This window comes from Bipolaris victoriae, assembly GCF_000527765.1.
Source record: "Bipolaris victoriae FI3 unplaced genomic scaffold scaffold_12, whole genome shotgun sequence".
Taxonomy (NCBI): domain Eukaryota; kingdom Fungi; phylum Ascomycota; class Dothideomycetes; order Pleosporales; family Pleosporaceae; genus Bipolaris; species Bipolaris victoriae.
In genome coordinates, this window is record NW_014575380.1 from 314212 (window position 1) to 340455 (window position 26244).

The 26244-nt window shown below is 52.1% G+C and overlaps 9 protein-coding genes across 9 annotated transcripts; 7 read left to right on the forward strand and 2 right to left on the reverse strand.

The window, feature by feature from the left end:
• Nucleotides 1-267: 267 nt before the first annotated feature.
• COCVIDRAFT_63847 (hypothetical protein) lies at nt 268-852 on the forward strand (the record flags this gene model as incomplete). The annotated part of the gene is made up of 1 exon (XM_014704907.1): nt 268-852. A coding segment is annotated over one exon (585 nt), but the record flags the coding sequence as incomplete, so codon positions are not given.
• Nucleotides 853-1087: 235 nt separating this feature from the next.
• Nucleotides 1088-1402, reverse strand: COCVIDRAFT_89452 (hypothetical protein; the record flags this gene model as incomplete). The annotated part of the gene is made up of 1 exon (XM_014704908.1): nt 1088-1402. The coding sequence occupies one exon, from the start codon at nt 1400-1402 to the stop codon at nt 1088-1090; it is 315 nt and encodes a 104-aa protein (XP_014560394.1).
• Nucleotides 1403-2759: 1357 nt separating this feature from the next.
• On the reverse strand, nt 2760-3365 carry COCVIDRAFT_12943 (hypothetical protein; the record flags this gene model as incomplete). The annotated part of the gene is made up of 2 exons (XM_014704792.1): nt 2760-3122; nt 3318-3365. 2 exons carry the CDS (start codon nt 3363-3365, stop codon nt 2760-2762), a joined length of 411 nt encoding a protein of 136 aa, XP_014560278.1.
• Nucleotides 3366-3873: 508 nt separating this feature from the next.
• Nucleotides 3874-10145, forward strand: COCVIDRAFT_23539 (hypothetical protein; the record flags this gene model as incomplete). Its single annotated transcript, XM_014704815.1, has 2 exons — nt 3874-9430; nt 9481-10145. The coding sequence occupies 2 exons, from the start codon at nt 3874-3876 to the stop codon at nt 10143-10145; spliced, it is 6222 nt and encodes a 2073-aa protein (XP_014560301.1).
• A 473-nt stretch (nt 10146-10618) lies between these two features.
• COCVIDRAFT_89398 (hypothetical protein) lies at nt 10619-14549 on the forward strand (the record flags this gene model as incomplete). Its single annotated transcript, XM_014704909.1, has 2 exons — nt 10619-10681; nt 10746-14549. 2 exons carry the CDS (start codon nt 10619-10621, stop codon nt 14547-14549), a joined length of 3867 nt encoding a protein of 1288 aa, XP_014560395.1.
• Nucleotides 14550-17185: 2636 nt separating this feature from the next.
• COCVIDRAFT_34632 (hypothetical protein) lies at nt 17186-18595 on the forward strand (the record flags this gene model as incomplete). The annotated part of the gene is made up of 5 exons (XM_014704910.1): nt 17186-17474; nt 17519-17767; nt 18026-18260; nt 18299-18421; nt 18490-18595. The coding sequence occupies 5 exons, from the start codon at nt 17186-17188 to the stop codon at nt 18593-18595; spliced, it is 1002 nt and encodes a 333-aa protein (XP_014560396.1).
• A 652-nt stretch (nt 18596-19247) lies between these two features.
• COCVIDRAFT_89407 (hypothetical protein) lies at nt 19248-19526 on the forward strand (the record flags this gene model as incomplete). The annotated part of the gene is made up of 1 exon (XM_014704911.1): nt 19248-19526. One exon carries the CDS (start codon nt 19248-19250, stop codon nt 19524-19526), a length of 279 nt encoding a protein of 92 aa, XP_014560397.1.
• A 2127-nt stretch (nt 19527-21653) lies between these two features.
• On the forward strand, nt 21654-24055 carry COCVIDRAFT_23541 (hypothetical protein; the record flags this gene model as incomplete). The annotated part of the gene is made up of 5 exons (XM_014704816.1): nt 21654-21676; nt 21794-21893; nt 21963-22374; nt 22442-22778; nt 22846-24055. The coding sequence occupies 5 exons, from the start codon at nt 21654-21656 to the stop codon at nt 24053-24055; spliced, it is 2082 nt and encodes a 693-aa protein (XP_014560302.1).
• A 241-nt stretch (nt 24056-24296) lies between these two features.
• On the forward strand, nt 24297-24527 carry COCVIDRAFT_89469 (hypothetical protein; the record flags this gene model as incomplete). The annotated part of the gene is made up of 1 exon (XM_014704912.1): nt 24297-24527. A coding segment is annotated over one exon (231 nt), but the record flags the coding sequence as incomplete, so codon positions are not given.
• Nucleotides 24528-26244: the final 1717 nt, after the last annotated feature.

Genomic DNA, 26244 nt, shown 5'->3' on the forward strand with positions numbered 1-26244 from the left:
GCAAACGCTCTTAGTCCTTGTCATCATAATCTTTTCTTGCAGTTCTGACCTATTTTATTATCTTTCGGGGGTTGGAAATTTATATTTGATAAAGCACCAGGAGAATACACCAACTAATCATCCTTCCAACTCTCTTCAGTCGATTGTCATCATGGCGGGTACATAAAATCCCCCCTTCTCTCCACACCACAACAACACTGACAATCCAAACCAGCCCTTCATTCAATCACAACACCCTCTTCCTCTCCGCTCTCCACCTCACCAACCACACCCGCCCCCACCGCCATCCCACCCCTCGTCTACCGCGTCCACCGCAGCACCTCGCAAACCCGCTACTCCTTCTCCACCGGCTTCAGCGCGAAAAACCAAACCACAATCGTAAACTACACCTCGGCCCTCTCGCGCTTCGGCCTCGCGCACCTCAACCAGCAAACCAACATCTCGTCGCCCTTCATCAGCGTCTACGACAACGCTGCGCACGCCGAAGCCGTAGCACGGTATTTTGGCGAGAGATACCAGGAGGATACGTGGGTTGTTAGTGTTGATCCTGCGCATTTTGCTAGGGGTCCGGTGTTTCGGGCGGCGGATTTGTTGAGGGAGGGTGGGGAGGGTGGTGCAGAGAGTGGGAGTAGTAATAGTAGTGGGAGTAGTAATAGTAGTGGGAGTAGTAATAGTAGTGGGAGTAGTGGTAATCGGAACAAGGGGAAAGGGGCGGTGGATGGTGCGGATGAGTGGTTGCATTGGGGGGAGTATTTGGTCATGTATCGGATTCCTGCGCAGGCGATAAGGGATCAGACGCCTGTTGCGAAGGTGGGGGATCCGCTGAGGAGAAGGGTGGGGGTTATTGGGGGTGGAGGTGGTGGTGCTTGAGGTAACACATGGTGATGGTGTGAGAGTAAGGGATTCAAAAGTATCTTCTTTCTTTATTGCTTCTTGTTCTTCTCATGTCGTTTGTCGGAGGGAGATATTGGCACTCTCTTTCTTCCCAAGCTAGTTTGTATGTTTATTGCCAGGCGTTGGTGTTGATGTCCACATTCAGATGTATACTTGATTCATCCACATCTCCTTCCCCGTTTGCCAAACAACTTCACATCCCTCTCCACCCACTGCTCATTCGTCCAACATACCAATCAATACCTCGCCAAAGCGACCTCACACCCTTCCATAGAGAAAGGTATGCCAGTACACTTGCACCCTCTTTCTCCTTCTTTTTCTTCTTCTTCTCTTCCTCCTCGTCCTCTTGGATGTGGTCTACCTTGGGAGGCGTGATGGATCTGGTTGTCCGAAAGGCTGCGGCAAGACTATAGCTTCGCGGCACATGTGACAGGCTGCTGCGCCGCTGGGGCGCCTTTGGCAAGAAGTTAATCTGGCTCTTTGAGGTGGAGAGTCTGTGTGGTGGCATTTCTGATGCCGAGAAGGTGGTTACATTTGTTGGCGAGAGCGTTGGTTTGAGAAAGTAGGCGTTTGGAGAGAATTTTGTAGTTGCGAAATTCTAAGACAAGAAGATGAGGAGAAGAGGACAAGGAGAAGAAGAACAAGGCGGAACAGGTCTTTTGATGCGGAGAGGCATGGAGATGTGTGGGTGTGTAAGTGGGCCGAGGCTACATCGACAAGGGCAATGTTGGTCGGCATGATGATACGGACCGACTAGTGCATGTGTGATGGTGAGGTGTGGTTGGCCTTGGTTAGCAGCCCTGCAGGGCATGTCACGCGTCATGGAGTGAAACTTGGTTCCAGACCATGCAAAGCACTATGGCTTGCTGTCTAGATCGCATCATAGGCCTGTAGTTGAATCTCAGCCCCTTCCAATATTTCTGGTCGCAGTATGACAACATGTTGGAGGAACGAAAGGCTACAGTGAATGAATCGTCGAAACCTTGGAGTTGGAAAAAGAAAAGAAAAGCAAAAAAGCATTCAAGTATCGATAACATGACTGACTGTGTGGCTGATGCATGCGCCTGACTAAGAGCATGGAAATGAAGCTAACCATGATAAATATTGGTGAGGCTTCGTGAGAGCAAGGCCGTCAGCTTGTAATCCAGGCGCTTCAGCAGTGCCCTCTACACACTGTATGCACGTGATGTGGTTGTGACTACGTCACACATGTCAAGTGGAGCATGCACGGCCGTTGGGTACGAAAAGAAGAATGGACGGAGAAGCAAAAAGTAGAATTTCTATTTTGAAACAAACGTGGGTTACGTCGACGATGCAGAAGAGAGCAAGGTTCCGATGTTTGAGGTAGGTTGCCAAAGTTTCAAAGACGGGAGATGCATGCGTGCGTGTGTATGTGCGTGTGCAACATGCACATATATTGCGAATTCAGCAGAGTAAAACTGCATGTACAGATACTATACATAAGAGAGATGAGGTACGAGGGACATGTGCAGACTTTGGAATGAGGTGTGAAAAGGGTGTGGATTCTAGAACGTGTGGCTTGTCAAGAGCAGCCGGAGCAGGGCGTATTACAACTCCCAACTAGCCATTAGCCTGGATGTATGATAGGCTCGGGAGAAAAGGCGAGGGCATTTGGGCCCTGACTCGCGGGTCACGGCATCTGACAGCAGGGCACGCGTGGTGGTGCAGAAAGGGAGGGCGACCGGCCGAAGGTGATGTCGATCGTAAAGAAGGTTAAATTAGGGTGGCACATGGGCTAGAGGGTGCAGCAGTCGAGCAAGTACAGCATCAGCCACAAGGCCACATGTGGTGCATACGGCAAATGCCTGTGCCAGGAAGATGTCGGGACCGTTTCCGACGCCGTTTCACATTGCTAGGGCTAGTGCAGACGAGAGGGCTGATGCAGTGTGGCGGGGGCCAAGGTGAATGTGCAAAGGCGTGTGCCAGGGTGGACGTGTGTAGCGTGCCCTTGAGTCGCGTGCAGCGATCGCGGACAGGCCAAGCCAAGTTGCGAGGAGGAGGGGAAGGGGGGGGTGTGGAAAGGGGAGAGAGAGAGTTGGGTAGATGGTATACTTGCAGGCTGTTGCTGGATGGATGGGTGGTGGCCCGGCGCAGTATGAGGCCAAGCCAGTGGGAGCGCTGTGCAGTGCCAATCCCTGACCCGCCAGCGCCACCCCCGTTTTTTTTCCCAACTGATGCTCAGCATGGCCATGGATGGATTGGTATATCTATCGGGAGAGCAAGTATGCATCTGGATAGACATGTCCGTCCGTACATATAAACAAACAAACAAGACCCCGCCGCCGCGCCGGAGCTGCGGCAGCACACCCGCTCTGGGCGCGTTGGGTGCTTGCAAGCCATATCATCAACACTATACACAGTGGTCCTTGGATACATAGATACATGCGTACGTACGTACGTACATAATGTTGCAAAGCCACCCATGGCCGGCGCTTGGGACCGGGGGCCATGCTGGCCTTGATACGACGACTGTGCTCCGAGCTTCATGCAGGCACGGCTGCTACCGAACGGCGCTGTGAAGGCCATCACCGTTGTCCTTTGCTGTCTCTGAAACTTTTGCCTGCCCATTCATCGTCGCCCATACGCCCTCCGAGACGCGCAGGCGACGCAGACAAGATCGTCCTCTTCCCTCGCGTCCCTCGCGCCCCGCTTGTTCTCCCTAACTCTTGCTTGGGTATTAGAGACTACTTACTGTCTACTAAGTACTATCCCCAGATTTCCAATTCGGCAATCCCATCAGGGGCATCTTGCAGCCCAGCAGCGCACCACAAGCCCCCCCTCCCCCATTATCACCACCCTCTTTCTGTTCTGCTGCTGCTACCCCCCCGTCCGCCTCATCCGCCTCGAGAAAACAGGTCCCTCTCGCCCAGAGCCCCCGCGACACCAGCCCGCTGCCCATTGCTCGTGATGCTCTGTCGCCGACTCCCCCCTCCCATATAGCCCGACACGTCTGGTGCCATGCCGAGCTGGAGACCACTCCCGCGTATCGCGTTCGCCATATGCATATACCCCTTCCAGCCCTCGTCGCCCGCCGACCTACCCCTCGAAATTGGCGATGAGCTGTACATAATTGAACAGGGTGGGCAAGATGGCGCCTGGTACCGCGGCTACTTGGTTGCGCCGCCCTCATTGCTGGCTGGCCTGACGAGCGTCAAGGGCCAGACGCTCGAAGCGCGCGTCTTCTCGGGCATCTTCCCACGCGTCTGTGTCGAGGTGCGCGAGGTTCTGGGCGACAGTAAAGACACGCCCTCCCAAGACACTGCAACCGATGCCCGCCGTGCCAGCACCTATCCACAGCACACCAACGGCGTCGTCACACCCACCGAGAGCACTCGCACCACCTCTCCGTTTGCAAAAGCCTCGACCGCTCATGCCCGCCAAAGCTCAAAGAGCGATGCCGTCTCCTCGCTGCCATATCCCACCACCGGCCGCCCACCCTCCAGCCGCAGATCAAACAGAAAGCGCGCAGGCAGCACCCACTCGCAATGGACTGCCCGCGAAGAGCATCTGCAGCAATTGGCCCTTCCCCTGTCGCCCATATCAGACCCAACCGCCCCACGACCCCCCGCGCCCGTACCCATGCTCAAGATTGGCGACGAGACACCCACATCCGCCCAGGAGCCCTTGGTAGACGAAATCGCTTCGTGCCTGCGAGAATGGCATTCGACAAAGGTGCACGAGCTCCTGCTTGCACGCAAATATGGCTCGCTGGACAAAATGTCCACGCTCGTCAACACCCTGGACACGGCACGCCGCCAACTGTTGCACAAGGTGCTCACCGCAAAGGAACTGGAAAAGGTGCGGGAAGAAACCGTCTGGGATCTAGTTGCCGGCAACAAGATGCTGTGTGGGGATGTCATTGTGCGCAGCCCTTCGCAGCGCGGGCGCATCTTGACAGGCGACGACTCGGCCATTGAGATTACCAAGTTGCAGTCAATGATGAGCCTTCTCGACAGCCGGCCCACTCCACAGCTCGATGAGCACAATCTGCACCACTTGTTCGTCAGTCTCAAGCATGTGGCGGGCGACGTTGTGCCTGGAGCGGCTCAAATATGCATGCACCTGTGTCTCAAGACACCTGGTACTGCACCACAACCCCTCTCAGAGGCCTACTCTTTCGACCTGACTAACAAAGACGGGACAGCCGTGTCTTTGGCTGGCGACAAGCTGCGCGCACTGCTCGTAGATCTCAGCCTGACGGACATTGGCGAAGGCGCGGGGTCTGGCTCCACGCTATATCTCGTCTTTCGACTCACCACCAATGAGCCTCTGCGCTCGTCCTCAGCCGGCGAGAAGGGCGGCTCAAGTAGGGAAACGACTCCGAGCAAGACATCCGGGGTGCAGCCTTCCCAACAAGGAAGCATCAAGGGCGGCAGGCGCAGCGTCATGTTTGGCGGATCAAAGAGGAAGGAGTCAGTCAACTCACGACAAACTGACTCGTCTGAAGAGCGCCGACATCAAAGCTTCGACCAGAGCCGCTCCCAGACAGCCGAGCCACGTCCGGGGTCGGCTGCAACTGCAACCACACGAGCAAGGGCTCTATCTCGAGATCAGAAGACGCTAAAAAGAACAGTCGCAGTTGGCGTCGTCCCCGTAAACCAAGTCTTGCAGTCACGCTCCGAGGCAGACCGCACTGTTGCCATGTTTTGTACCGCAGCATCTGGTGAAGATGTTTCCGAAGATGGGGGTGACTGGGACAGTATACTCCCTGAGATATACCCTAGTGCCAGTGGGCAGTATACGCGGGATCCCCATATTAGCCGCATCACCATACACCTCAAAGCCTTTGTCGAGACCGATGCTGAGCGGCTCATTCAAAAGGTCCCGACGGTGCTTCACAACATCAAGCAGTGTCGGAAGATTGGCTTCTCAGGTGCTCCAACTAAACCCCGTAGTGACATCTACCTGACACTGGTCGAGCCTTTCCTTCCAAAAAACGCCTTTTTGGCTCACCCAAAGACTGGCTCTGTTCCATTGGGACAAACTTCTCCTATGAGCAACTTGCAGCTCACTATCGAGGTTCGGAAGAGCTCTGGAGAACGCATTGAAGGCTGCATCTATCCGTCCACCAACAGTGCAGGCCACACAGCATGGCGCACAACAGCAGCTCAACGAGGCGAAGGCTGGAACTCGACCATCCGGCTTGCCATTGATCCTCAAGACGTGCCTGGTTCACACCTAGTCATGAGCGTTGCTGACGCGCCTGGATTCCCATTTGCCCTATGCTGGATGCCACTCTGGAACCAGGACGCCTTTGCCCGCGATGGCGACCACGCCTTGACCTTGTACAAATACGATGAATACACCTCGGGTATGATTGCTGGCAAAGGCGCCTACCTTGGACTACCATGGAGCGCTAAGAAGAAGGATGAGCATGTCATGGGTCCAATGGCTGCCGTTCACGTCAAAACCTTTCTCTGCAGCACAAAATACTCTCAAGACCCGACAATATTAGGTCTCATCAAGTGGCAAGAACAACCACCAGGTGAACTCGTAGGGTTACTGCGCCGATTCAACTTCGTCCCAGAGATTGAAATCGTCAAGCTTTTAAGTGAGGTCTTCGATGCCCTCTTTGCTATCCAGAGCCATTATGCTGGCAGTGATGAGTACGAGGATTTAGTTTTCAACGCCGTTGTGATTGTCCTGGGAATCGTTCATGACCGACGCTTCAACCTCGAGCCCCTTGTGGATCAGTACGCTCGGACTAAGGTGTTCCACTCGCTCGTCACTTCATGTCTGATGCAAAGTCTCGGTCGACTTCTAGCCAAACCTACCGACCCAGAGAGTTCCCGGAGGCTACGTGCGACTTTCAAGGTTGGCAAACTAATCATGAAGTTCCTGGTCAACGCTCGAGAGAGGCAAAAGGCAAAGGAGGAGAGCATCGGCATCAAGGACAGAGCCCAGTTCAGCAAGGAAATGAAGGTGCTCTTTACATCTCTCGAATCCCTGATGAAGAACCAATCACCTGTTCTCATCGGCACCAAGACCATTTTAGTCCAAAACCTTCATGCTTGGATCACGGAGCTAGAAGGATGCATGCCTGCTACAGAAGTCTTCAAGCTGACTGCTGGGTTCATCGAATCCTCTTCCGATGTACAGGGCAAGCTTATCCTCTACAAGCTCGTTCTGATTCATCATCTGTCGGATCTTCAAATCTTCCGCCCGCCTGAAGTACGCCGCATGCTCTTAGCAAGCACGGTGCAGTGGCTAGCGCCATACTGGGGTAGAGTAGAGACCGTCACCGACCAGTGGAAGGACCAAGTACGCCTCTGCTGCTCAGTGGTAGCATCGCAGGTGGATGAACTTGGAAAGGAAGCTCCCGAGTACATGCCAAAACTGGTCGAATCATACCGTGCCATACAAGCCACTCCTCGGCCACCTAAGAAGACGCTCTCTCTATTGTTTCCTACAAGCTACCCTTTCCAGACACGGCCCACGACTGCTGAGGCTTCGTTTGACGAGGCTATGGCTGAGATTTCGGCTGTCCTTGCAGCAATGTCGAGTCTACCCTCACTCCTACACCCAGAGTGGCCCAAGGAGGAGACAGCTGAATTTTTGTTTTCGGTGTTGCAGGTGTACATTTCCATTCTCGATTGCGAGGCGTTTCCCAGCTCCTGGCTGAGTGTGCACATCTACCACCACAAGGCCACCATGCGTGCATTAGAGAAACTCTTCAACATCCTATCCGACTCTTTTCTTCCTCTTCCTGATGAGGCTGACCGCTTCAGCACGGAACTGTGGCGCGCATTCTTCGATGCGTTGCTAAAGCTTGTGGGCAGTGATGCGCTTGCGTTGGAAACATTCCCAGAGCAGAAGCGTCGGGCTGTGTGGAAGATCGCTGGCGATGTTCGTGAACACGGCGCGGATTTGCTGCAACGTAGTTGGGAGACCATTGGCTGGGAGGCGACCGCCGAAGACAAGGCCCAGTACGGACTTGACAAGATGGGTGGCTTCCAAGTGCAATATGTGCCCGGGCTGGTCGCACCCATTGTGGAGCTTTGTCTCAGTGTTCATGAAGGTCTGCGCAGTGTAGCTATTGAAGTGCTGCAAACGATGATCATCAGCGAATGGACGTTGAGTGAAGACCTGGCTCTTATACAGGCCGAGATGATTGATTGCTTGGACAACCTGTTCAAGACAAAACACCTAACTGAAGCCGTCTCGCAGAAACACTTCATTCAGGAGCTGATTGAGCTTTTTGAGCCTCTTGCCCACAACCCTGAAGAAGAGTTGCTTGGGGCCTTGAAGAACCTCATCTCCACTGTTGATGAGCTGCTTGACCTGCTCGTTGCTGTGCACAGCACCGAGGCCACTGGAGAGATTTTCCACATCATGGACACACTGCACTTGATGGAGTTCTTGAAGGACATGCAGAAGGAAGACATGTACATCCGCTACGTACATCAGCTTGTTGAACTTCAGGCCGACGCTCAGAACTACACCGAGGCAGGACTTGCGCTCCGATTGCATGCTGAGTTGTATGACTGGGATCCAAACTTGACTGTAGACCCACTTACAGACCCGAGCATGCCACCTCAGTCTGCATTTGAGCGAAAGGAACAACTCTACTTCCAGATGATCGACCACTATGAGACCGGACAGTCATGGGACAACGCGTTGGCTGCTTACAGGGAGCTTGCGACACAATACGAACACAACATCTTCGATTTTGCGAAGCTTGCACGAACTCAGCATGCCATGGCTAAGATCCACGAAAGTATCGCCAGGGGCGAGCGCCCCAACCCCCGCTACTTCAGGGTGGTGTATAGGGGTCTAGGATTTCCTCCTGGATTGCGGGACAAGCAGTTCATCTTTGAAGGATCATCCAATGATCGATTGGCCTCGTTCACAGATAGAATGCAACAACAGCATCCTTCAGCACAGGTCATCAATCCCGGTGCAGAAGTAGACGTCGAAGGCCAGTACCTGCAAATCTACCCGGTCAGCCCACAGAAGGATCTGACACATCCAATCTACCAACGAGCAAAGGTGTCTCAATCCGTCAAGGACTACTACCTGCTATCTCGACCATCTCACTTCACGTCAGCATCTCGTCGTTCGCCATCAGCCTTCAACCCGAGAGAGGCAACTGCAGAGAAGAGCCTCTACACCACAGCCGAGAGCTTTCCAACAATCCTACGAAGAAGTGAAATCGTTGCTGTAGGCACTGTGACACTTACGCCACTGCAAATGGGCATTGAGCGCACATCACGCAAGACAGTAGAGCTCCTTGCTATTGAAAAGCGCATTGCAGATGGCGACGACACTGCTTTCAACATGCTCACTCAAGAACTCATGTATGCTGTCGATACGAATTCACGAGACTGCGTGGCCAATTATCACGACCTGCTCCCGCCACTGGATCATGCAGAAGACGATGATGAGATGTCCCAACCTAATCCTTTGGAGAATGCTATGAGAGTTGCCTTGATTGATTATGCTCTCATTATTCGCCGCTGCTTGTCGCTATATGTGAGGCCTGCTCAGCAAGCCACCAAAGCAGACCTTTCACAACGTATGTATCCCAGGAAACACAATGTTGTTGACACAATCTAACCATAGCAGGATTTGAGGCGGCCTATTCCCGAGAACTATCCGCTCTATTGCCTACAAACATTGCTCCGGCGACACGGTCCCCTACTGGCTCATGGCTGGCGGCAGCTACGTCGCGTTCACGAGTAGCAAGTCCGGCACCTGACGAAAAGACAGCCAATGGAGATAAGGTAGCACCACCAGTACAAAATGGTCGGTCTTCCCGACAAGACAAAAAAAGACACAGTCTAGCCTTTTTGACCAAAGATTTCCTCTTGGGGGAATCGGAGAAAGACAAGGAAAAAGAGAAGGAAAAGGACAAGGACAAGGATCTCAAGGTGGAAAAACCGACAATTGACGACGACGCTTCAACCACAGTCTCGTCGGGTAGCCGCAACAAGGAACCATCGAGCCGCCATCGACTGAGCTTGAACTTCCTCAATTCTACACCAAGCTCGCCACAGCCAGAGGCGTTGCCAAGCTTCCCAAGTAATGGCCGATCGAACATGAGTGACAGCAGCCTCCCGCGGCAGTCGAGCGCGCCACGACCAGACACGGTCAAGAGCCAGAAGAGCGATAAATCACTAGCGTCGCGATCAGGCAGTGTGAAGAAAAGACTCAGCTTCATGAACATTTCGAAGAAGAGTAGCAAGACTAGCGTGCGGGGGCGTGTTGATGATACCCTGATGGAGGAGTAATCTTTTTTTCTTTGTTTTACAAGATTTACTTTGTTTGCTTTCGCGGCAGCTTACGAGTTGCTTAATGCTTGTATACATTACAATAGTAGGGTTATAAAGGGGAGGGAATATGGGTGTGGACCAGAGGGGCGTGCTTTGTGTGCACATCTGGCCCTAGGTTTTTTTTTTGCGGTGGTACGCAAATCCTGTACAACACATTGGCGATGTTTTTGTTTATACCCTTCCTATGTCAGCTTCGATACATAGCGCACGATACATATGAAAATACTGCAATTGCAATGGTTATAATGGAACTCAATGTGGCTGTGTGCAAGGCGTGAGCCATGAATGGTGGAGTTGGTGGGGCTGGTGGCGGTGCGCAGCTATCGATAGCGTACAGCCAGGATCCCTGCCAGGTCAAAAAAGTTCGAGAGGCCCAAAAATTGAGCACTTGTCGCGCGCAACAGTCTACACCCACGCGGAAGTTGGTCGCAATGTCGCTCGACGAGAGACTGTCCAAGATCCGGGACAACCCGAAGCTTCAAGGCCAGCAGCAGGTAAGATTTACTTTCGTCTCGTCTTTTTCGCCTTTGCTGCGAGGGCCGCCGCTGACCTTTGCAGACCCATGTCTTGCTCTCGGCCATCGAAGATACGCTCCGCCAGCAAAACTCTGAATTCACGCCGACAGCCTACTTCGCAGCCTTGCTATCGCTACTGGCCCGTCAAATAACGGCCCAGGGAATTGCTAACAAGGAAACGGCCACAGCAACCATCTACCTGCTGGATCTTGTCACACCCCATGTACCCGCCCCGCTGCTGCGATCCAAGTTCACCGATATCCTCACTAGCCTCGCGCCCGCCCTTACCGCACAAGACGCCGATGCGCCACTGATCAGGTCCTCGATAGGATGCCTCGAGTCGCTTTTGCTCGTGCAGGATGCGCGTGCTTGGGAGCTGCCACAGACAACCATCAGCCCGCGTAGGGCTGTCGCGGGACTACTGCAGATATCAGTCGACCACAGACCCAAAGTGAGGAAGAGGGCACAGGAAGCACTCAAAAAGGTGCTTGCGAACCCGCCGCCAAGCCCTGCGCTAGACCATCCCGCAGCAGACATGTGCGCTGAGACGGCGCAAAAAATGCTCAAGGACATAGCGGCGGAGGCGGCAGCCAAGGCGCGCAAGCACAAGGGAAAGAGGGATGCAGAAAACAAGGACCCCGACCTGATTCATGCTCTGCAGCTCATCAAGACGATTGCTATGTCGTCTGGCGGCTGGCCAAGCACCAAGATCGATGTGTTGTGCGAGCTGCTGCTCAACATCTCCAAGTCGAGCAACGAGTTCTTGACTATGGCTGCTTTTGACATTTTCGAGGTCATCTTTGCAGGCATGGCCAACGAGCTTGCGTCTGCTAAGCTTCCCAGACTGCTCGAAGTCATCTCCGAGCTGCAGCCCTCCAAAAACGACTCACAGCTGCTTCCGCCCTGGATAGCAGTCGTATCACGCGGATATGAAGTCTCTGCTCAGATTGAGCCCGAAGAGACCTTTATGAAATTGCCCGAGTTGTTCACCACCATTGCCGAGTTCCTTACATCCTCGTCGCACAACATCCGCATCTCTGCCTCTGAGTGTTTAATCTCGTTCATCGTAAACCTCATCCCCGACAGCGTCATCCTCGAGCCCTCTGTATTCGACGAGAAGACACTGGAAAAGGTTGCTAAGGTTGCCCAGGATCTCTTGAGCGTCAAGTATCAAGCTGCCTGGATGGAAGTGTTTAACGTCTTCGCCGCAATGTTCGAGACTCTCAGATGGCGCTCAGATCCTATCCTCAAACCTGTGCTACGTGTTGTCGGTGACCTTAGAGGTAATGACAGCTTTGCGGGTAAAAAAGAAGCAGACGCAGTTATTTCAAAGGCAATCACTGCAATGGGGCCTGATGTTGTCCTTGAGATACTCCCCTTGAACTTGCCACGGCCACCACCAGGACAGACTGGACGAGTCTGGATGCTTCCGCTCCTTCGCGATTCTGTGCACAACGCCAAGCTGTCCCACTTCAGAAAAGAGATGGTTCCGTTGAGCGAAGAGCTCTACCAAAAGGTCATAGATCATGGCGAGAAGGATAAGACAATGGAGATCAAGGTTTTCGAAACAGTAGTACAACAAATCTGGTCAATCTTGCCCGGCTATTGCGACTTGCCATTGGATCTGGTCGAGGCTTTCGATCAGACCTTTTGTGAGATGCTGGCAAATCTTCTTTATGGTCAAGCTGATCTACGAACGGACATCTGCAGAGCTCTACAGAATCTGGTAGACAGCAACAAGGCCATTGTGGAACTGGAGTCCGAAGACGACCTGCTTGCGCAGGCCCGTATCTCTAAAGCTGATGCACAGAAGAATCTGGACCATCTCGCCAACTTTGCAAGCAACATGCTTGCAGTCCTATTTAACGTATACAGCCAGACTCTGCCGCAGTACCGCGGCACTATCCTTAGGACTATCAACGCGTATCTGAGCATTGTGCCCGAGAGAGAGCTCATGGAAACTTTTGAGCGAGTTGCGACCAATCTTGAGGCCTCACTACCTGAACCTGGCTCGCAGACTCAAGCAGCCAAACAAAAGCAGGAAATAGGCCCCAACAAGATGCCACCCATGAGCCACACCCTCATGGATCTAATCATCACAATCGCCTTGTACCTCCCACGTGATAGCTATCGCTCGCTTTTCCGTATGGCCGAGATTATGATCAATCGGGAGAATGAGCCGCAACTGCAGAAGAAGGCATACAAGCTTATTCCTCGGCTTGCAGAATCTGAGATGGGTCGAGCAGCTTTGAGAGAGCGCAACGCAGAGCTACAGCAGCTGCTTCTCGGAAGTGCAGAAAAGGCATCAGCTCCCGCACGAAGAGACCGACTCAATGCGCTATTCCAGGTTCTTGAGTCTTTGCCCGAGAGCGATCTTCACTTCATCCCTTCTATCCTCTCTGAGGTCGTCATTTCGGCTAAGGAGACCAACGAGAAAGCTCGAGAGGCTGCCTACAACCTGCTTGTCGCAATGGGCGAGAAGATGGCTCAGGGCGGTCAGGTTGTGCAATCCAAGGTACCCAATATGCCTGCCGATGCCCCCACAGTAGAGGCATCGCTCGAGGAGTACTTCACAATGGTGTCAGCTGGTCTGGCCGCTACGACCCCACACATGATTTCTGCATCCATCACAGCCGTCACCCGTATACTTTACCAATTCCATGACCAGATATCCAAGGAAACAATCACAAATCTCTGCGATCTCATGGACATATTCCTCCAGAACCCCAATCGCGAAATTGTCCGCAGTGTACTTGGCTTTGTCAAAGTCGAGGTTATATCATTGCCCGAGTCGCTCGTCCGCCCGCGCCTCAACACCCTTCTCAAAAATCTGATGGTTTGGAGCCACGAGCACAAGGCTCACTTCAAGGCCAAGGTCAAGCATATCGTGGAGCGCATGGTTCGCAAGTTCGGTGTCGAGGAAGTTGAGCGCGCCACTCCTATGGAGGATCGCAAGCTAATTACCAACATCCGTAAGACACGCGAGCAGCGCAAGAAAAAGAAACAGCAGGCCGCGGAGGATGGCGAAGAGCCAACTGAGAAGCGAAAGGGCAAGTTTGAGAGCGAGTACGACCAAGCTGTATACGGCAGCGAGAGCGACGAAAGCGAGGGTGACTCAGAGGACGAATTTGTCAAGAGCCAAAGCAAACAACAGCGCGGCGGCGCAAAGGGCGGCAACACCTACATCATCGAAGATGAGGACGAGCCTCTCGATCTGCTGTCCAAGCGCGCTCTCGGAAACATATCCTCAACAAAGCCTCTGCGTCAACGCAAGCAGCCAACGAAGATCAAGGCGCGCACGAACGAAGACGGCAAACTCATCCTTGGCGAATCAGACGACGAGACAGAGGTCAAGGACAAAAAATCAAAGAAGCAAGCTGCCGATGACGAGGATGCTCTCATGGATATCGATGACCAAAACACATCGTTGGAAGCGGGTATCAACGCCTATGTTGACGCCATCCGAGGACGCGATGCCGCTCAAACCGGCCAGAAGGGACGTCTCAAGTTCAGCAACAAGCGCACTCATGAAGATGACGAAATGGACATGGACGACGATGGCGCCGAGGCAGACTGGCAAGAAATTCGCAAAGCAAAGTCTGGCTCAGGCATGGGTAGAGGCGGTGCGAAGAGTGGAGGTGCTGGGCAAAAGAATCAGAGGCGAGCATTGGGCCAGGAGAGATCGAGGGGAGGCAATGTCAGCGGTGGAGAGGGTAGAGGGGGAGCAAAGGGCAGGATTGAAAAGACGAAGTCTCCGCGGGGTAGAGGTGGAGGTGGAGGTGGGTTCAGAGGAAAGGCACCGAGTGGGAAATGGAGCGGGCCAAAGTGGACAGTTGAACAGAGCTAACAAAACAAAATGGATTTGGGCTACTAAGGAATTTTTTCTTGGGTCAATTAATCTCGTTGTTCGTCTTGATCATGTATGAAATTCGATACCATCTATTGCATTTGCCATCAAGCGACTGAGTGTCCCTTTGGATATCACGTTGTTTCATTAAGACTTATTGTCCAAGTGTTTTTTTTGGGAGGGTAGAGGAAATCATATTCACTGACGGCAAGAAGCTCAGCATATACTCCAGTGTCTGCAGAAGCTTCCAAAAAAAGGTGATGTCACACAACGCAAAGTATGATTCCTTGGGGGGGAGGGGGAGGCAAATTGGTGTAACGAGCAAAGTGGTGAAACATAAGTCTTGTATTCAATCAAAGAACAAGTGTAAATCATCAAGCCCAATCTCGAGAAAGATTCGTTCTTCCATTGTGTTTTTTTTGGATCTCATGAAAAAGATTCCTAAGCCACATTGACATTTTGACCCGACCAGCTATGGCATCACCACCCAAGACCTCCCCCTATCATCCTCATCACCCCCCCCCCCTCTCCCTTCCTGGAAACCCGCCCGTCTAGACGACTACCTCTCCCTCTCCCACGCCCCAAACGCGCACGCCACATCCTCCATCGTCAAGCCCGCTTTCCATAAAAGTCTCGTCAGAACCCAACGGCAGTGTCCCCGGCTTCTTGCACCTCCCACCCTCCACCTTGCCCACACCCGCCACCACCACCGGCGTCGTCGTCGTCGTCAGGCCCTCATTCCATGTACCTGTCTCTATCCGAGAAACTAGCCTCCCTCCCACATCCCATGGCCGCGCTCCCGCCTCGACTACCGCTTCCCAGCACGCACACCGCACTGCGTCCGCGACGTCCTCGCCGCGATGCGCAAACTCCAAGATACATATCGTATATATCCTCTTTCGTGCTGGTCGGCTGGTCCTTCGGCAGCACACCCGTGTTCACAGTCGCAAGTCGCGATGCGCGCGTCGTGGGCTGCGTGGGTATCGCGCCGCAGACTGCCGAGGCAGATGGTGTAGCATTGCTCGCTCCGCGCCCTTTGTTGTTGCTACATGGTACGGGAGATTACACGCTGAGTCATGGGTGCTCGGAGAGCTTGTATGAGATGTATGGCACGGGGGGGGGGGGGAAAGGGAGTTGAGGCTTTTTGAGGGAGATGATCATGCGTTGACGGGGTGCGCACGCGAGGCGGAGCGGGTTGTGGCGGGATTTGCGCTCGAGTGTGCGGGGGTGGGGGTGAGGGGGAATGAGAGGGGGATGGGTGAGGTCATGGTGGGTGAGGAGGAGAGGGTGGAGTTGATGTGGAAAAGGGGGGATTTGAGGGAGGGAAGAAAGCGTGGAGTAGACGTGGGGGGGTGTTTTTTTTCCTTGGACAGATACGGGACGATGGTTTGATATTTACTTTTGAGCCACTTTTTTTGGTTGTGTCTGTTTCTTTTGTTGTTTCTCCGATGGCAAGTGCGTCGTGTTTACCTTTTTTTTTTTCTCTCACTGACATTGTCTGGTCGGGTTCATTGATCAAAGCTTCGATTTACTAGACACCCGGGCTTGCATATTCGATAGCGGTATCGAGCAGAAATCCAGATCCATTTATGCAGGAAATGATCTTCGGTAATTTAGACGAATGAGTCGATCTCATAATAAGATTCTTTAATTGGATTTTTGAGACTTGGAATACGAAGCCAAGGCGAGAAACTACATACTACAGCATTTCGATTCGAGCCTAATCTAGAGGTTTGCAAAAACGATTACGAATGGCGTGACTGGATACCTCTCATTGGGCCAACTTTGCGAGAAAACGAGAGGATTAGGTTTCAGACACGCAGCTGATATCAATCTCGGCAATCTCGTGCCTGATCAGCATTGACTACCACGGCTAACGAAACACGCAACGGTATGCGAGCCAATCGATCCCCTGCTACCCTCTATTCGCCGTGTTGATCGCAACTCGAGCCGCGATGGTGGCAACTATGTGTATGATGCACCTGGTGCAATTGCTCAAAACATGATCTGCAACGGTTTCCGCATCCGCTCAGGTGTAATCTTGGTTTCTTGCTTATACAAGCTATACGGAGGCGGTTTAACTTTAGCTATCGAACTAGAGAATCTCGCTTTCCCAACATCACAGGGGGGAGCCTATTACTTCTGGCTAAGCTGCTCAATAGCCTTTGCTTATTTCGTACGCACATGTTGGATCCTAACTTGACGGATATGTTGGCCTGTGTACGCAGAAATAAAGGTGTAGAATTCAGATAGATATACTTGGATTGGTGCGCGCGTCTGAAGAAAGCGATTTGGGATTAATCGTTTACCTGTGAGAGGACATGTCGCCTGATGACTGCGCCAAGATGCACTTCAACCTTGCAAACTGCGTCTTGTACCCTATCCTGGAGGCAATGGCCACACTCAAGCTATTCCCGTATCTTTTTTCGAGGCAGCAGCAGCAATGATAACAACGTCTATGCTCTTATGAGGCATGTCGTCTTCTTCACGCTGCTCAACAATAGCATATTGGTTTTCTACAACCCCGTTTTGTATCCTTTCTTTCTAGTCTGCCGCAGGCGAAAGGTTTCATTCCAATCATCGGCCATAGTTGGATGTGGCTGCGTCAAGCCCCCTGGGAATCGTTTCTCGGTACCATGAAGGATATACCCAACGATGGCCTTGTCGTATTCCGAGGCATCTTCCATACAACAACGCTGATGCCAACGTCGACGGAAGCGCTGGCAGACGTTTTTGTACACAAAAGCTACAGTTTTGGGAAGCCACCATTTAGGAAAACAATTATGAAGAAGATCATCGGGAAGAGCCTAGTTACGCCTGACGGCGAAGAGCATAGACAAATGCGTAAAAGCATTACATCAGCCTTCCATTTCCGGAACATCAGAGATCTGTATCCCATGTTTTGGGCAAAATCGACTGAGTTTCGTCATATAATAAGGATCTGGGTGAGCGGCCGGATCGAATACTAGAGATGGGGCACTATTCTACCCAAGGTACCATGGACATGATAGGCCTAGGGGGCCTGGGTCGCGGCATTGATTCTTTACAGCATAGCGATGATGAGTTGGTCAATATCTACCAGCAGATTTTCGAACCGACGAAAGAAAAAGTGCTCTACTTCCTTTCCCATATTTTCTTGTCGCCCTGGATGGTTGAACAGCTGCCGTGGGGGCTTAACAATGGGTTAAAGTTCGGGATGATCCGCTTGCGAAAGATATGTGGCGATTTTGTGGCTAAAAAAAAGGCCAAAATGAAGCTCTAGAGCGCAGGCAGCCAGGGAAGCCGAGATATTCTGTCGTGTATAACCAGAAGTAATGAATTCCCGGACGAGAATCGTGGATCGCCTTCTTACGACCTTAGCGGCTGGGTAAGTCATGCCATGAGCCTTTTCTTTCGGGCAACAGCTTACAGCCATAGTCATAAAACCACTTCATCCACCTTGACATGAGCGTCGTATCTCCTATCCCAACATCCAGGCATTCAAAGCCATCTGCGGTTAGAAATCTATAAATACATACCAGATCCAGAGGTGCTCTTAAGCTCAGCCTTTGACGTCGCCGGCCTCTTGGAAAGCATGCTCTACCTCAATTGCGTGTGTAACGAAGTGCTTCGACTCTTCCCCACGATTCCTATAATCATGCGCGTCGCTATCCGCGACACAACGGTTGAAGGGCATCATATCCCGGTTGGAACCACAATTCATATTGTTCCGTAGGCGATAAATCGCCACTCCACAATGTGGGGCACAGATGCCAGGAATTTGTGCCTGAACGTTGGATCCACAAGGAAACTGGACGCCCGACCATGAGGGGTGGAGCAGAGAGCAACTATAGTTTTCTGACATTTTCGCACGGACCCAAGAAGTTGTATTGGTGAGAGGTTTGCGAGAGCTGGGCTGCGGGCACTCGTGGCGGTGTTGGTGGGTAGCTTTGTGATGGAGTTGGCGGGCCCGCTGGAAAAAAGTTGTTGCAGGTGGGACGATTACGAGTAAGCCGGTAAATGGGATGAGGCTGAAGCTTCAGCCAGTGGAATGGGGCTCTGGATAGACCGAATGGCGTTAGCGACTGTTGTCCGATATGCAATACTTGGCGCTCCACTCTTGTCCGTTGCCACTGTGGTTCTTTCGATATACATCTCTTGGTGTACTATCGAGTACATAAGCGAGCGCTTGTTTCTCCATGTACGGTATACGGTGACCCGGTGAAGGAAGGTGGAAGAGGGGATCAACGAAAAAGTGGGTATGTGGCTGTGCTAGGTCGAAGTCTGGGACATTGTCTTGTGGTAATGCAGCAAAGCCAAGGCGCGAAGGATTACTCACCAACGGCTCCACTGATCGATGTTATAGTATCCGACTCTTTGCATGTATTTCGCAATATCTTGGGCGCAAAAAGTTCGAGAACACAGTGCCAGCGGATCGGCTGGTATCTCTCTGCTCGAGTCAGATGTCTTGAGTCACGTCTGACCAAGCAAGCGCCACCAATTGGGCTTCCGATGTATGTGTCAACTCGCTCAAACCCAGATTAATATGGCACACGTACCAAGCACACAACTATGTACATAGTTTCCTTGATGCGTCGAGCACATGATAGCTCGGTGCGCACCGGAAGGCCGTGTCCCTGAGAGTCTGTCCATGTGAGCCTGAAGCCCGCGCGGAGATGAACAGGTGTCCTTTATGGGAATGATGTGCGAGGAAGATGCATGTATCTATGCATGTATGGACGTACGTGCACTGGGGCATCAGAAGTGTATGTACCTTGGCCACTAGCACGGTGGGTGCAGAAGCAGAAGGGCCAGCCACGAGGCGCATGGTGTCGCTTAATAAACCATCTACGTATGGCAGAGCGACCAGCTGTGGAGAGGTATCCACAAAAAGCAAGAAACCGATATGTACGCAATCGCGATGGGATCGCGTCGGGGTGTGTGGAGACATGCGATGCGTGCTTGGGGTCGAATAGACCTCTTGCCACTCTTGCATAGCATCAGCTCATATATGTACGGATGCTGGCGGGCGCATCAGCACCAAGGGGGTTAGATAGGCGAAAAGGATGAAGCTGATTGGTGGTATCGGATGCCCGTGTCCAAGTACATGCTCTCTCAATGTGAGCACTACTAGAACCTTCGTCTTTCTCCGAAGCGATTCCAAGCATGTGGCGCCCTATACTATCAGTAAGCCGGATTGAATTGCTACTTATGTATGTATGTACATACGTTCGATGGCTCGGCGGAACACGCGAGACGATCAGGCAAGCAAAGCTGATCGATCATCTTTGCTCGTTGGCGCATAAACGCGGTATATTTTGCCATTGGTCCGCGCCAACATGGGAGCCAATCATCGCGACTCAACATCGCCTATTAACTTTGACTTCCGAGGCTATTCTGTGATTTACGAATCCGAAAAGCTCAGCTGTGTTGAAGTGAAGGATCAATAATATTCTCATCAACATAGGTACACCTACCGTACAGTAGCATAGCTACCGCTATACTGTGCACTGTCCATGTGGCCCTAGCATCTGTACATAAAAGGACATACAATCGGCCGATTCATCTACTTGGGAAAGCTTGAGCACGATGACCGTCGATTCGTACGTTGGTGTTTGAACCGGAGATGGTGTTTTTTCTTCTGGAATAAGAAGATGGTATCCTCCTCTCCACATGAAGCTAATGTCGTAGCGGACCTTACCACCGCCACTGGGTCCAATGTGAGCAAAGGATATTGGCAGTCCAAGTCAGATGAGCAAGTGCAGCTCTCACCCTGGACCCCAGGGACATGGAATACTCTCTTTCTCGCATCGATTTACTTGTAAGGTGTTGGAAATCCGAGTGTTCTCAATGGGGTTGAACTAGTCCATCCCTGGAGCACACACAGTGCTGCCGCTAACGGTCGAGTCATTGAGCCTGGTAACGCATATTGTGCAACAGGGTATCAGGGTCGGAGACACAAGTCAAAACCCATGCAACTGTGAGGCCAACTTGCGCAAGGGATGCCCAATTGCCCCATGCAGCTCAGAAATCGCCGTTGTCCCATATGTGGAATGTATGTGTGTACGTGTGTATGTACGTGTTTTCGCCGCGGAATGGATGATGCGGGACGAGGGAAGGTAAGGCGCTCACGATGAAGTTGTACATGTGTGTATTCCCACAAAATCTCTCGTTATCCCCGCTCTTGTCGCCATCGGCACTTCTTCTGACACCGCCTGCCATTTGGCCTTGCTTATGCCTAGAAACGAGTTGTTCGCGTGATTCTGTTTGTCTGTTTAGCCTTGCAGAGCGTGCTTTAAGGAAAATCGTAGAAACCCTAATAGGGAAGATCGCAAATCTTCTTCATGCTTTTGGAAGAACGGTTTTCTGCACAGAGAGCGATTTCCACTTGTATTTGTGATCCGTAGAGCAGAAGAATCAGCCCACTATTATCCTGACGACAAGACCTGAATCACCAGGGTCGAAGGCTGTTTTTGACGCTCTCATTGGACACGGCCAAGTGTCCCGTTCCAAATTCCCGAGTTTATGGAGAAAACACAGTATTAGCTCGACGGCCGAGACTGCCGGCCCTAGGATCCGGATAGGGCCCCTTGCCCCAAATAACCACGTTTGGATGCACAGTGTACGCGAAAATTGGAGCCGCCAACCCCATAGGTCCAGGTCCCACCGTGCCCGACTCGATGCAGAGTCCTTGGGCAATACGTTGTTACTGTATAGCGTTAAACCCATGTCAGATAGACAAGCTGTACATCCTTTGAAGCGATTACTTCAACTTCGGTCAAAATAGCGCTGCCTTAAAACCATGGCCTCAAACGCTCCGGAATACGATCCCCAAGCCATATACGGCCCGAGCTCGTCCACTCAACATAAGGTCGCTATTCCACGCTTACAACGGGTCGAAACTGGACAGAGTGGAACACAGGATAGGCGTCGAGTGCCGCGGGCGTGTACTGGGGTGAGTTTGAATCATACACAGATGTTCCTGTGCAATCGTGGGGTGGCATGACCATGGTCTTTTCGACGATCGCCAGGAGCCACTGTCGCCTGCCAACTCCCATCTCTGTCTAATTTGATGTGATTTCTGACAGCCTGTCTGCGTGTCTAGTGTCGTTCCCACAAGATCAAATGTACAGGCGAGAAGCCGACATGTAAGCATTGTGCGACCACAAACCGCCAATGCGTGTATATCCTGCCTCGGAAAGATCGACTGAAAACGTGGGTGTTTTTTCTGTTGCCTAACATAATTCCAGTGCTAACAGCCCCAGGATTACGCAGCAATGTCAGCAGCTGGCTGCATTGCTGAGAGAAATCAGAGACCGCGCAAACGTCCAGGACAGTAATCGCATCACCGATCTTTTAGACGAAGTAAGCCTCTGCTACCAACCCCTTTATCTCCAAAGTCAACAAAGGCTCCCTTGTATTGACACAGCATAGATTGGCGAAGACTTGACGGAGCCCAGGCTGACGCCAACGCCGTCAAACTCTGACGTCGACGCTCAGAGCTCACACGGAAATGTTGAGTTGGGCAGCATCGATTATCTCGAGCATCTCGAAACTGAGGCTCTAGACTTGCTAGATGAAGACTTGCATAGTAAGGATGAAGCTCGGTCAACAGGGTTTGTCGGAAAGAGTTCAGAGGTGCAATGGTTGCGCGCAGTTGCACTCGCCCAAGCCGAGAGAACAGAGGGGAGCTGGGATAGTTCGGGACCGGCACGACACCCTTCGTACGCCACCAGCAGCGAGCCGGTTAGTTCGTTCAGCTTCTGGACAGATTGCGACGATGTAAACATAGACTTCTATGTGGACCCGCACGAAATACCGCAACCTCATATTGCCGAGCATCTGTGTAAGTCACGGATGAACAGTATACTTCCTGTGATATATACGCTGACCCGACATGTTTAACCCTGTAGTGCAATGCTACATGTCCAAAGTGCACGATTCTTTTCCTATTATTCCCAGTAGAGAGTTTACGGAGCAGGCTCGTGTATACTTTGGGGCATTGCAGAGCGGGAACGCGCCAAGTTTGAATCCAAAGTGGCAAATCATCCTGAACCTCGTCTTTGCCATTGGAGCCAACTATGCACACCTGAATGAAGGCTGGTTGGCAAATGAGCACATTACATATCAAGCACGGGCGCGTGCTTTTGGGTTGAGTGAGGCTGCAGTGGCTTCTCATCCAGATGTGCCACAGATTCAAAGCTTGGGTCTTCTCGGATTCTACTGGCTTAGTGTTGGACAGGTCAATCGGTAAGTGCCTGATTAATGTCCATTTTGCTGTGTAGGCTGAGAGTGACGGAGGTGCTGACCATGCTAGTGCTTGGACAATCGTCGGCATCGCTCTGCGTTCTGCATATTCCCTGGGCCTCCATGTGCGAAACGAAGACCCGTCGGCCAATGCGAAGAAACGAGAATCTCTAGTGCAGATTTGGTGGAGCCTATACTCTATTGAGAGAATACTCAGCGTCATAACCGGTCGTCCAAGCATCGTGGTCGACTCATACTGTTCTGTACCATTGCCCATGACGAATTCTGAAGACGGCAGAGGAGAGGGAATCACAGCAGCCTATGCCAATATTGGGGATGTAGCGATGTCACACTTGACCCCGTTTCCCGTCTCATCCAATGTTGCCGCGAACCGTCCTGTGACACCACAGGGCTTTGCAAAACCAGGCACCGGTCCTGGTTTGTACTTCAGGGCCGGGGTACAGTTGTCGATAATAACCCAGAATATTCTCACCTCACTCTACTCGGCTGGTACGATGATCCGGTCTCCAAGTGATGTTCAGCAGGACTCGACATTTTTGCGTCAACGCTTAGACCAGTGGGTTTCTTCGTTACCTTTGGAGCTCCGACCGCATGGAGATGGGCGAGGGCCTAGCGATGGGTTTTCTCGTGAGCGTGTGCTCCTCAAGTTTCAGTTTTGCAGCGCGCGTATCTTGCTTACACGACCGTTTCTGGCTGCGCGACGGCAACCATGGAAAGATTCCCACGACGCAAGCTTTTCAAGGAACATGGCGGATGGGTGTATTGAGGCCGCCAGGGCGATTGTTGCGTCTTTGCCCGATGATGTCAGCAGTCGAATTCATGAAGATTTGCCCTGGTGGTGTCTCGTGCACCACATGATGCAAGCAGTCTCCGTCTTCCTACTCGGTCTCTCGTATCCCTCATCGACGTCGTGCGAGGCTTCAGTAATGATTCATCACGTGAGGAAGGCGATATCTTGGCTCCAGCGGATGCAGGGACCCGTGGCCGCACGTGCTCATCGAATAGCCTTCAACTGCTTTGAGAGGGTGGCTCGGCAGTATGGTGTGGACGTGTCGGATCTTTGGGACCGCAAAGAGGCACCGGTAATACGAGACTTTCACTCTGACCCTGTTCCAGACGTTCGTGTGCCTCGACCATCAACGACCACAGCTGCGGCGGCAGCTTCGACGTATGGGGGATACAACACCACAACCGGCGCCAACCCTGCGACCCATTCGGAAGGGTCCAGGTTCCATCCAAGCTATTTCACGTTACAATGAAGAAAGTGGGAGATGTCGAGTTGATGCGGCAGCAGCGGCAGCAGCAGCAGCAGCAGTTGGTGTGCCGGATCTTGGGAGTAGGCAATACGTAGCAGGCAAGAAGATTGTTTGCTCAAGGCTAAGGACAGGCAAGTCTAAAGTAATACCCCAACTGCAATATAATGCTGGTTGTGGCAGCAAGGGGTAAGAGGGGCAAGGGCTGCTGGATAGTGGTTGTGGCAAGGCCAGGTAAGCGGAACCACGGCCAAAGCTCGTTGGTAACCAGAATTTAAAGACTGGGAACTCTAGCTGCAAGGCTCAGGTTGAGGCTAGCTACATGCGTATAAGTAGATGGGAATGGAAGTCTCGATACGAGCGGATGGTGAAGCTGGCACTGGGGGGGACATGGGTATTAGCGAAAATTGATGCCCTTTCAGGAAAGACCAGGCTTCCTGCTCGTATGGGCCAAACATTAAGTATACACCGACGATGACAATTGATTAGGATTTGGCGAGACGAGGCAGGCAGGGAGTGTGCTGGTTACTAATGGCATATACTCTGCGCTGGCCCGTGGAGAGTTTTGGCGCTGAGCAGCCGTGTATGTATGTATGTATGTATGTATGTATGTATGTGTGTATGCATATACCTGCGTATTTATGTGGGCGTATCTATACACAACACACTACTATACCTGAAGACTTATCAATTGTCGTCCAAGGCGTCTCCAGTACTGTACTACCCTACTCTATCGGGACTTGAGGGTGAGAGTCGGGAAACTTCTGCCGAACAGCTCGGACCCTTGTGAAGCCCGCGCCGCTGTGATTGGTTCCAACAAACCAAGGCTGCCTGGTGCTGCCTGCGCACGGCTTTATCACGTGATACTAGCGTGCCAAGAATTTAGCGCGACCCCTCAGGTATATAAGCTGCGTCTCCCTCTTCCTCCTTGTCCCTCGGCATCCAAGTGCTCGGGCTTTACGCTTACCAGTGAGGATTCGTCCGAGGTAGCGTTTTTGCTAGTTGAAAACTACAACTATGACCGCTCCAGTTGGCCTTCGGGTCGGCTGGGAATTTTTGACACACCACGCATGCCTTGTGCTGCTTTTCGTTGACCATTGCGGCTTGCTGCTTTGTTGAAGAAGAGCCGTGGCATCTTGCAAGGCAGTGTTTCCCTTGCGACGCTCGAAAGTATCTGACGCACTCCTATCACTCACCACAAGTGTCTACACTATATGGTCGGCCTACATATTGTAGCGCAATGTCAAGAAATCTCCGCCCAGCAGGATTAGCGGGCGTAGCGCATGTGCGTAGATGGCTACATCACCTACTTACTCACAAGGCTCTGCGCTTGCAAGCGAGTTTTTCCTCCCGACTACACTACATAAGAACGCCAACCCGACTGAGGCGACTCATTCACAACCCCCGGCCCCGTATCGGCATGGCTCGATGATTCGAGTGTCAGGCAACAGGTGGTCCTAGTTCACGTGTTGCGAGTCGCCCAATTCACTCACTGTCATCATCGCCAAGGCCATCATCGCTATTTGGGAATTTGATATTCCTCGGTACGGACGTATTTGTCTACAAACATGCCAATCGCTAACGCCACAAAGGGATTGCCCCTTCCACTCTTATTAACTCTGCAAGGCATCAATGTCGCGCAAATCTGTCATCGTGTTTGCTGCGCCTCCGAAGGATTTCCAGCCTGTCAATATGCGCCGCACTTGCAACCTAGTCCTTAATGCATAGTGTATTGCAGGACTTCTACGGAGACTTTTTTCGTCATACTACAAGACATCTAACCTCAGGCATGCTGGAAGCCAACTTTCCGGAAGATCAAACAACTCAGCGCCATGCAGTCAACGCCATCGTCCTCACTACACTTGGTGAGACGCAACTCTCGAGTGCCATGCTCACGATACCTTTTTTGGGCGAGAAACAGGTGTCATTTCCTACACAAAGTTCTGTCTGATGTACACAACAGAGATGAGATTGCCCACACCAGGACATGTCAACAAAGCAGAGTTTGAAAGAACACGAGCCATCTGCAGAAATAGTGCAAAAAGCTGAGAGTAGCTTTGTCAACTACTGTCTACAAGAGCGAGCGACGAAAATCAGGTCACCCTTCTCGACCTGACTCTCCACACCATGCATGCCCCATGCAGCTGTCACGATATCGAGCGACTCAAGGCTCATGCCTAGCTTGTCCGACGAAC